The sequence below is a fragment of the Ostrea edulis genome, chromosome 4 (assembly GCF_947568905.1).
Source record: "Ostrea edulis chromosome 4, xbOstEdul1.1, whole genome shotgun sequence".
NCBI lineage: Eukaryota > Metazoa > Mollusca > Bivalvia > Ostreida > Ostreidae > Ostrea > Ostrea edulis.
Genome location: NC_079167.1, coordinates 25,825,157 through 25,835,582, shown reverse-complemented (window position 1 = coordinate 25,835,582; position 10,426 = coordinate 25,825,157). Strand labels below are relative to the sequence as shown.

Sequence of the window (10,426 nt, the reverse complement as noted above, 5' to 3'; positions counted from 1 at the left end):
TTGTACTAGAAAATTTTGGGATGGGTCTGGCAAGTTAAAAATTTTATGAAGAAATGAAATGGCGGAAACCTGTGATGCTAAAGTGCTTGCCGAATAATTGTTTTCATATAGGTGAGCCAAAAAGTTACAAATTGTAGAGATTTGTAATGGGAGAGTAAGCTTTGATGCTGACCAATGACACAACTTATCCCATGTATGTAGATATGCCTTTTTTGTAGCAGGGTTGAGAGAGGCTTGTATTAAGTCGAATGCCACTGGTGTCAAATGTGCAAAAGCTGGCATGGGACGTGTGTTGGTTGTTTGGCCAAGTATGGAGCTTCCCTGAAAGCTTCCTGAAATTTTAAACGAGAGAGCCTGTCAGCCAGTACATTAGATTTTCCTGAAACATGTTTAGCTCTGAAATGAATATTGTATTGCATCGACAGTAGCACAAGCCGTCGTAACAATTTCATAAGATTATGTTCTTTTGCTGACTGCTTATTGATAACATCCACTACCGCCATATTATCAGATAGAAATAGAATTTTCTTGTTCCGAAGTTCCTGACACCATATTTCTAAAGCAATTACAATTGGGAAAAGTTCTTTGATACATATCTGATATTGCGCAAGAGCATCTGACCACTTATTTGCAAACCATTTAGAACCTAGCACTGCTGCATAACCTTGTGACCCTGATGCATCAGTTTGTAAATTTAAATGATCCGAAGACATCCATTCCTTATCTAAGAAAACTGACTTGCCATTAAAGTGTTGAATAAAATCTGACCAGGTAGCTAAGTCAGCTCTAGCTTCCATATCTAACTTAATATACCTTGTAGAATCATCTAAACCACAGGTGAGATTGATTAAACGCCGCAAAAAGCTCTGCTTGGTACTACAAACCCACATGTATATTTAAGAGACCTATGGCTGATTGTAATTCTTTTAATGATACCTTTTTGCATTTTTTCAGTTGGTTTAGCATTTTGTTAACCTTGACAACTTTTTCATAAGGAAGTCTACATTCCATAGCTTCAGTATCTACCTCAATCCCATATATAGTTAACTTCGTTGTAGGGGGTTGTGTTTTTTGCATCTTTATCGGGATACCCACTTGTTTGCATATAAATAAGAAACTTGTTAGATCATCTCTACATTGTGACGAGTTCGGTGGGCCTATAAAGAAAAAATCATCCAGGATATGAGAAATACCTGCTGCCTTAAAAACGTTTTCCAGTATCCACTGTAACGCACAGCTAAGTGCTTCAAAGATCTGACAACTGCTACTTGCTCCCATTGGTAAACACATATCATAATAAAATGAATCTCGCCAACGAAAGCCTAAAAGGTGATAGTCTAGTGGATGAATTGGAACTATTCTAAAGGCATCTTCAATGTCAGATTTTGCCATTAAACTATATTGCCCAAATTTCTGAACCAAATAGACAATATTGTCAATTGAATCATAGTGAACCGCCGAAAATTCCTTTGGTATGTTGGCATTAACAGACTGATTTTTAGGGAAAGAAAGGTCGTGGATAATTCTAAAATTCCCTGAAGTACTTTTTGGCACTAATCCTAAAGGTGACACAGTGAAATGTTCTAAAGGGGGTTCATCAAATGGCCCAGCTATTCTACCTTTTTTAATTCCAGTTTGAACATAATCGTCAATGATACTGGGGTGATCTGCTGTTGATTTGTGATTTTTTGATATATGAGATATATGTGGGTCAGCAACACAGCCCAACAGAAAACCCTTTTTAAACCCTTGCACTAAGTAATCTGAAAGAGATCTATCGTATTGGACCAGAAAGTCATTTAGCTTGTCTGGGATAACTGGTGTTGGGAGCAGAAATCCCCCCTGAGGCTGTTGATGCTCTTGATTTGATATTTGAGGATTGCTTTTTCTTATTCCCTCTACAATTGGTTCTTGAATGGTTTCCATGACATGTTTGACATGTGTGTGAGTAAGGGCATGGGTCATTTTGACACTGTTCTCCATTATTAAAGGCATAGCAGAAACGCATTTGCGCTCTGCTTGACCCTTTCCGAAAGGGCTGTTGGGCTGCATGGTATACATATGCACCAGTGACAGCTTTTACTCTGAGTTCCTCGATCGGCTTTTGCCATGGCACATCTACTGTTTCTTTCAATTGTCGAAAATTTTCATCGTAAATTCTCCAAGCCCCCTCCCCTAACATTTTGTGCATTTCCCTGATAAAGAAACAATACTTTAACAAATGCAGTGCTTGGTTCGGAGCTTTTTCAAGATATATTGCTATGAAAATCAAGAAAGCGTCTGTCCACTGATTAATAGTCAGTGATGTTTTGGGTTTTGTTGACCCCTGCTGCTGAATTGTCACAGACCCAGCAGCAATATTCAACGAGACAGGATCCTCACGCTGCTGCAGCAACACACGCAAATCTATGTACTGGTTTTCCCAGATTTTCTGTTTTGTGCGTTGTGCTACCACTGCAGCAAGAGGGATCCCATCAGAAAGAGAGATAGGATGCGAAACCATGGGTTTTGCTGGCTCACCTGTATTAAATATTTGGTTAATTAAAGTAGAGATGTTATTGTTAGTGTCAGGTATATTCGGTTGATCCACAGTGCCAGAGGACTGAGCTACAGTTGACTCTGCTGATTCCTCCGTTTCTACATGGTTTTGATTCTTGCTGTCATTTTGCTGTTTCAAAATCTCTGCAGCTAATTTCTCGTAATCGATGCTTAGTGGCTGATTGACTGCTTTCGCCGACTGGTTATCAATTTTAGTTCTTTTTGATATTTTTGCAGACTCGTTTGCGGCTGGCCGCTTCTTCGGCATGGTTACAACTGAGGAAAATGCAATTATTATTATAGTTACAATACATGTATGAGGAGAATAACCCCTGCTACAATTACATGATATTTCCCACTTAAAGCTTTTGCCAAATTTAGTTGCTCTTAGAATTAATAGCGTAAACTATATCTGTAACAGTAACATGAATTACTTATAGATCATGTACTGGTACAGACTGAACTAACATTTTAGATCCGATGCCTGTAATTACTTAAACAGCTCGTATTGACAGTCCACAAAGTAACCAATTACTTAGAAACAGTAACCCCGATTACTAAAAGAATATATGCTGGTATCTAGTGAACTCGCGTCTTAGAAACAGTAACATCAATGTAGAATGTAGAGATTATATACTGTCAGATCACATAGTAAACCATTTTTTATTTAAACAGTAACAGGAATAACTTGAGATATAGTACTGAGACATAGTGAACTAATCTTAGAAACAGTAGTATGAATTACTTATAGATCATGTACCGAGACATAGTGAACTAACATATTGGAAACAGTACTTACTTATATCATGTATTGTCAGACCACATAGCAAACCACTTTCTTAGAAACAGTTACCTAATATACTTAGAGATCATGTACTGGCAACTAGTGGACTAGCATCTTAGAAACAGTAATACAAATTTCTTAGAGATCATGTACTGGCAGTCCACATAGCAAACCAATTTCTTAAAAACAGTAACATGAATTACTTAGAGATCAAGTACTGAGGCATCGTGAACTCACAACTTAGAAACAGTAACATGAATTACTTAGAGATCAAGTACTGAGGCATCGTGAACTCACAACTTAGAAACAGTAACATGAATTACTTAGAGATCATGTACTGGCAGTTCACATAGCAAACCAATTTCTTAGAAACAGTAGCATGAATTACTTAGAGATCATGTACTGAGATATAGTGAACCAACATCTTAGAAACAGTAACATGAATTACTTAGAGATCATGTACTGGCAGTTCACATAGCAAACCAATTTCTTTAAAAAAGCTAGAACTAACGTCTTGGACAAATAATATCGATACTTAGAAATCCTTATTCTAAATGCAAGGTGAAGATAACGAACAGTGATCAATGTATTTCGAGAGCCAACTTCATATATAATATTTTAATTGTTTGTATTGTCATTGACCCATGACGTTAACATTATTTATATCACAACCTAAATGTTCTTAAAAACTATAAACTTGTCTTGCAATTTGTAAACTTAAGAGCTAGATGCGATGCAAGACGATGTCATACTTCAACATAATCTAATTAATTCATTTATATACTGGCCTCAGTCGCCTGCAAGTGTTGATCACCGCATATTTAATGCTGTTCAGGTATTTGACCATAGGTACTGGCTCATTGTTAACAGATTTTGTAGACAGATGTACTCCATCGGGCCCAAGGTACTGGAGGTTATCCCAAAACCCCCTGTGTTTCCAAAATGTCACATTTGGTAAGGATGCACACGCAGAGTTCAGGATCTGGTTTATTTCAACGACCGCGTCGTTATATCCAGGCGGTGATTTCTTGGGGTCACGACGAATAAGTTGACCTACAATCATGTGTTTGACTCCCGTACCATGAATCAGAAAGTCCGTAAGAGAAATGAGGTCTCTTACAATCCTTGCAGGTGAATTTAGTAACACATCGTTGCCCCCGATTTGCAAAAAACAAATGTCTGGGGCTCGGGAAAATTTGCACAGCGATTTAGATGTCGCTAAGCCTCTCACTGTTAATCCTCCTTGACCACGAATCGTTACGGAGAATCGACTTTGGTCTAAACAAAGATTTACATAACCCGAATTAACTTTTACAAACGTGTCAAGTCTTCTGATGTATGAATGTCCAATCACCGCTACCACAGTTAGATCTGCCATAATTAATGTAAAAACGCCGGATTTCACCCTTCACAGTACCCAGGTTCCGATGAAGAAAAAACGAATCAAAACAGAAAGATATCAGCACTTACATTTGAAGTATTATCTGAATCCGCTACTTTTCTTATCTTTTCTTATGATTCGCTTAAAACAAGTCGGACGTCTAACGACAATAACAATATACTGATAACGTCACCCAGTAATTTATGACGTCAAGAGATAATCTAACGTCACATATGTACTAGTGCATTGTTACGTCACAAGCCGGCAAAATAATGCACCGGTGTATTGTTACATATAAATGCATAAAACATATTATTTACAATAATATCACTTTATTTTGACGAAATGCTTGAAAATGAAAATAACGCAGGGTGAAAAGATGGAAAATGTAGCGTTACTAAGGTGAAAAGATATCAAAAATTGTCATATTGATTAATATCATCCAGTAAATTCACAATTTTAAGTTTTTCTGTCACATATTATATTCTGATTTAAGGAATGAATCTACTTTTCTTTTCGTAGCGCATAATACATAAATTTCCCTTCCATTTTTTCACTAAAAGTAGACAAGTCAGCTTCGTAAGGCTGAAAAGTCCACTGAAGATTTTCTATTGCACGGGATAAAAGTGGTAACCTTCTTGTTCCAGTCACCTTTGTTGGTAGTACCCCCTTGATGTCAATTGCAGTAAAGGTATCCAGCAACCCCCGTTTGTTTATGTGATATACCATATAAAGGTAATATTAAAATGCCAACAAGCAAAGTCATCAACGTGTGATATAGTTTGCATGTATCCGTAATCAAAATCTGACATTCTAAGCAATGTTACGCAGTGATTGGATTTGCTTTTAATTATGCACAGAATGTTTTGGATTCGCTGATGAGGCTCTCGTTGAAGCTTTAAAATCCTGAATCCACTCTTGCTGATTAATTTCTCTGGGTAGAATCAACAGGTGAGGTCCAAAGAGAGTACAAATCGAGGTATATATATATTGCTTTTTATACTGTTTGTACTCGTTCATATCATTACCTACATGAATTTATAAATGAATAATTATGATTATCAATTGACAGAGGAGTTGACAAGCATATCTGAGATGGTAGATTCTGGTATGTATGAAGGAAATGCTCTTAGAGGCAATAAACCTTCTCCGGGATACCAAGACACCACAATATAAAGGTTTTTTGAGGTACTTAAAACGATTTGGGTTTGAATCCATGGAATTGGATGTTTATAAGACAACTAAACTTCTCCACCTCAAGACCTGGCACAGTGTCGACAACAGTCAGCTTACAGGGTAATCAAAGAATTAGAATGTGTTATTTGTTTCATTTTTTCTATGTTCACATTGAATTATGTTTCCATACCTTGTCTTAACATTTTATTTCGTTCTAGTGCATGAAAGATGAAGATAACAAACATGCAGTGATCAATCTCACAACTCCTACAAGCAATACAAAATAGATAGTTGGACAAACACGGACCACACCAGAGGTAGGATCAGATGCCTAGGAGGAGCAAGGATCTCCTGTCGACCCGTCGTGAGCCCTATATCCTGATCATGTAAACGGAGTTATCTGTAGTCAAAATCAGTGTGCCAAGACCGGCCTAACAATTGGTATGAAACACGTCAGACAGCATTTGACCCAATGATAGGTTGTATTGACGAACTAGATCGTTATAACGACCATAGAATTTGTGAAATGCTGACTTCAATCGAAACTGTTGAAACCCCTGTACTATCAACTTGTTTGTCAGGAGGTTGTCTCGATTTAAAAACTATCTATACGCAGAATAAGCTCTTGCGTATCGAAGCAGTTGAGAGATATAATAGTGGCTGTCATACAGTTGAGTTGTCAGTTTGCCGTTAATGTCTACTTTCAATAAAATATCTAAGCATGAAGGAGAAGTGGACTACTCTGTGGTGTCTTTTATTTCGAGCTAACAGGGATATATCAAATCGACATATGAATGAAAGTTATTATTGTTAATAGACAAAACGTCGTCGATATATCTAAATGTCGAATTGAAGGCCACAGCAAGAAATTTTTTCTTCTCGTGTAGAGGTTTTTTTTTAATAAATTCTGCTTTATATGAATATAGAAACATGTCAGCTAACAAAGCAGCACAATTCTGTTGGAAGACCTGATAATCAAAGACCACGAAGATATTGTCAATGGGGAACTCTATAGGATTTTTTAAATTTCAACTTCAGAATACCTGTGCGTGGAATCAGAGTGGTGTTTGACAAAGTAAGGTTTTGGATGACTGATCACTAGATATGAATATTTCCTTTTTCCATTTTTGTTGAACTGTCTATGCTGTCAAAACGTGTAGTCTTTAATTTATCGTGAGGAATGGTCGTGTATAGTGTTGAAAAGTCAAAGGTTGTGATGTTATTGCTTTGGGAAAAGTTTTGCGATTTTAAGTTTGCTAAAAGTTCTTCAGAATTTTTTTGAATCCACATTTGATTAACACCACTTCTGGTATATGTAGTCGCACAGAAGGTTTCTCCTTCACAGCTGTTAGTACTTCCATGAGGAGCAAAGATTGGGGCTTGGTAGAGCACTTACTGGATACAGCAATGTATCTTTGTAAGGTTTTTTGTTTTTTTGTAGTTTAGGAACCCAGTATATGTACGGCAACTCATATTCATTCGACCCATTGACAGGGATGTATTTAATGTAATGAAATAAACGAGATGTTTGTAAAACACATATGCCCCCAAGGTGCAAAACTGAAAAGGGTTATACACACATCATTTAATTGATAGTAGTATCATCAATTCAAAATATTGAGCACACAATATCTTCCAATGTCAAGAGTGGATTCACCATGTGACCTAAAAATCATTAGCAGTCATCTACTCCTTATGCTGTGGAAGATGGGAGACAATATACTACTATGTCCAGTTTGACCCTTGACCATGTGACCTCAAAATCAATAAAGGTCACCTACTCCTTAGGATGTACCAGTGTACCAAGTTTGATGTCTGTCAAGCAAAGGGTTCTCAAGATATAGAGCGGACATAATATTTCTATGTCGAGAGTAAATTGACCCTTGACCTTTTGACCTAAAAAATAATAGGGGTCCTCTTCTACTCATAACCAACCCGCATATGAAAAATCATTATCAAGTGAATGGTTCTCAAGATATTGAGCGGACAACATGTGGTCTACCGACCGACTGACAGGTGCAAACCAATATGCCCCTCTTCTTTGCAGGGGGCATAAATATTGGGTTTTCTCATTTCTCTATTTAATGACTTTAATTCTGGGGCAAGTTATACCAGTATAACCTGGTTTGGGTCAGTTTACGCTTTATAATCCGCGAAGCGGATTATAAAAAAGAGTAAACTGACCCAAACCAGGTTAACTTATACTCGTATAACTTGCCCCAGAATTAAAGTCATTATAATTTAATGCAAGAGACAAAGATGCTAACCTTCGTTTATCAAAATGTACATAAATTCGGAAAAATACAAGTCAACTGAGCAGCGCAATGATTCACTTAGCAACAACGACGAAGCTAGCTGTTAACGAAGGTCGCCATCTTTAATCTTAGTTCTACGGAGCCTAGCCATTTATCAAAATATTGTATCGAAAGTGAAGTTTGGCATGATAGAAAATATGTGTAGACTATGCATGCAATGAGTATTTCGCTGCCCTTTAGAGATAGAGGTCGACTTTGAAGTCGCTCATCTCCGACAGATTGGGAAAATACGGGAAATTGCATTGTTTAGGCCTACTCAAAATAAATCTTCAAATATCAAAAAATGCAATAATTTGCGGCTTTAACTCTGTGAAAACTTCTACTACATGAAAACTTAACCCTGTATGTAACGTTCTCTTTAATAGTAAATCCGACACAAGAAAATATGTAAGCAAGTGACAAATCGCGATCCACATGTCAATGTATCTGACGTCATGTGATAAAATGTGATGTATGAATTTTAGTTTGCTATGTTGAAAGACGGATCAAGCAATGAACCCCACCCTACCCCCCTTTTCTCAGTGAGAAATGTATTTCAAAATGCATGAACAGGGTAATGCTTACTTGACAAATCATTAATTCGAAGATAACATCTTTGTTTTAATCTATTATTCGGCCATACATCCAGAGAAAGACGTTTTTCAACAGTGATTTGCGTACAAGTAGATCTATGCTAATATTGACAACGAGAAAATATGTGTATCAACCCGAAGTATCTTACTGTACACGTTGACTTTCTATTCCATAGAAGGCTGAAAACAATGCTGCGGTGTAAATTTAGAGAGAGAAAAAAATAGTTATAAAGGATAACCTATTATATATGAGTATAAATCGTATAGATACATGAAATCCTAAATACAGTGTGCATTGTAGAAATACAATTATAATTAAAATGTCTTAAAACAAATTGACATTGTATATATTTTGAATGATTTTAAACATCCTTTGATGTTAAATGAACTACATTTTCATTATATTAATTGTGACTATGAATTTTTTAAATTTTGAAATAACAGACTATGGTGGGACAGAAATTCGTGCTTTCGCAAGCCACTTCGAGCAAACACATAAGCTGCAAATGATAACTTTTCGGGTTGAGGAAGCTGTGAATCAACTTAAGAGTCATGATTGATTGAGGCTTTACGCCGTTTTGGCACTTCACGGCAGTTAACTAATTGAATTATGTTTGGTAGTGAGTGTTTGAGTTTCCCTGACGGTCCCCAGTCAGCCTACTCTTTTTCGAACATCAGGGAAACGATCTTTTGCGTGCCAAGGGGGTTGTTATTCTTGACACGGGACACCGTTTAACGTCCCATCCGATGGACATAAAAGTTAAAAATACATAAACAGGTTAAAAAAAAAAACAATTTGTGTACAGTGTATATAAACAGTTGATCTATACAAGTTTTCAAACTTTTCTGTAAAAGTCGCATTCTTGTAAATATTGTATAATATAATGATTGTCGATATTCGTAAAAAGTTCTTTCATAGATTGCACACCATTAAAAATTATATTTCGTATGGGCGTAAAATCACTACATTCTAAAAGAATGTGATATACTGAACTCAACTATTTTACCTTGCTTGGATTAAAGATAGTACCGGTGTAAGATATCTAAAATATAAGGATGATCAATATTCATGTTGTTTATTGACTGAAGACATGATAGGGAGTCTGACAATATAGTAAAATATTTGTCATTAGAAGTTTGTATGTATTCAAACGCAAGATGAATAGTCCTTGCCTCAGCGGTATAAATTGTTGCTTCATTTGGAAGTCGTGCCGAGAAAACGTCGTTTGTGATTACTACAGCAGCAGCAAGTTTATTTTGGTAAATAAAGTCCTTTTATAAAAGTTTGATACGTGTAATTATTTTAATCATACCATGTATGTTTTATAAGGTTTTGATATATTCTAAATTATTAACAACTAGATGAAAATATATTAAGTTAGATTTGTTTTAACTTCAAATCTTAAGCCATGGTGCAAACTTTCACACCTCGACATGGAAAGACGCCTACATTGTATGATAAAGACATCCTAATGATGGTGTTAATCACAGGGCTGTTAAATTGCCTGCTTGTGAAACGACATTTTCTCAAATGAAACTCATCAAAACAAGTAGGCGCACTCTTAGAAATTCAGTACTGCGTGATCTGTTAGTCATGAAGCTGGAAACTCTAAATGTTGACGTTTGATCCAACTCCCTGTGTTGACAATATAATCATTGA

General features: G+C 36.4%; 1 protein-coding gene across 1 annotated transcript; it reads right to left on the bottom strand.

Annotated features, from left to right (window-relative positions):
• Nucleotides 1–958: 958 nt before the first annotated feature.
• On the bottom strand, nucleotides 959–3,377 carry LOC125658644 (uncharacterized). The gene has a single exon (XM_056162374.1). It carries the CDS (start codon nucleotides 2,804–2,806, stop codon nucleotides 1,796–1,798), a length of 1,011 nt encoding a protein of 336 aa, XP_056018349.1. The 5' UTR covers nucleotides 2,807–3,377; the 3' UTR covers nucleotides 959–1,795.
• Between the last annotated feature and the right edge of the window lie 7,049 nt (nucleotides 3,378–10,426).

Coding starts and splice junctions, on each gene's coding strand:
- LOC125658644 (XM_056162374.1), bottom strand. CDS start 2,806: ATGCCGAAGAAGCGGCCAGCCGCAAACGAGTCTGCAAAAATATCAAAA.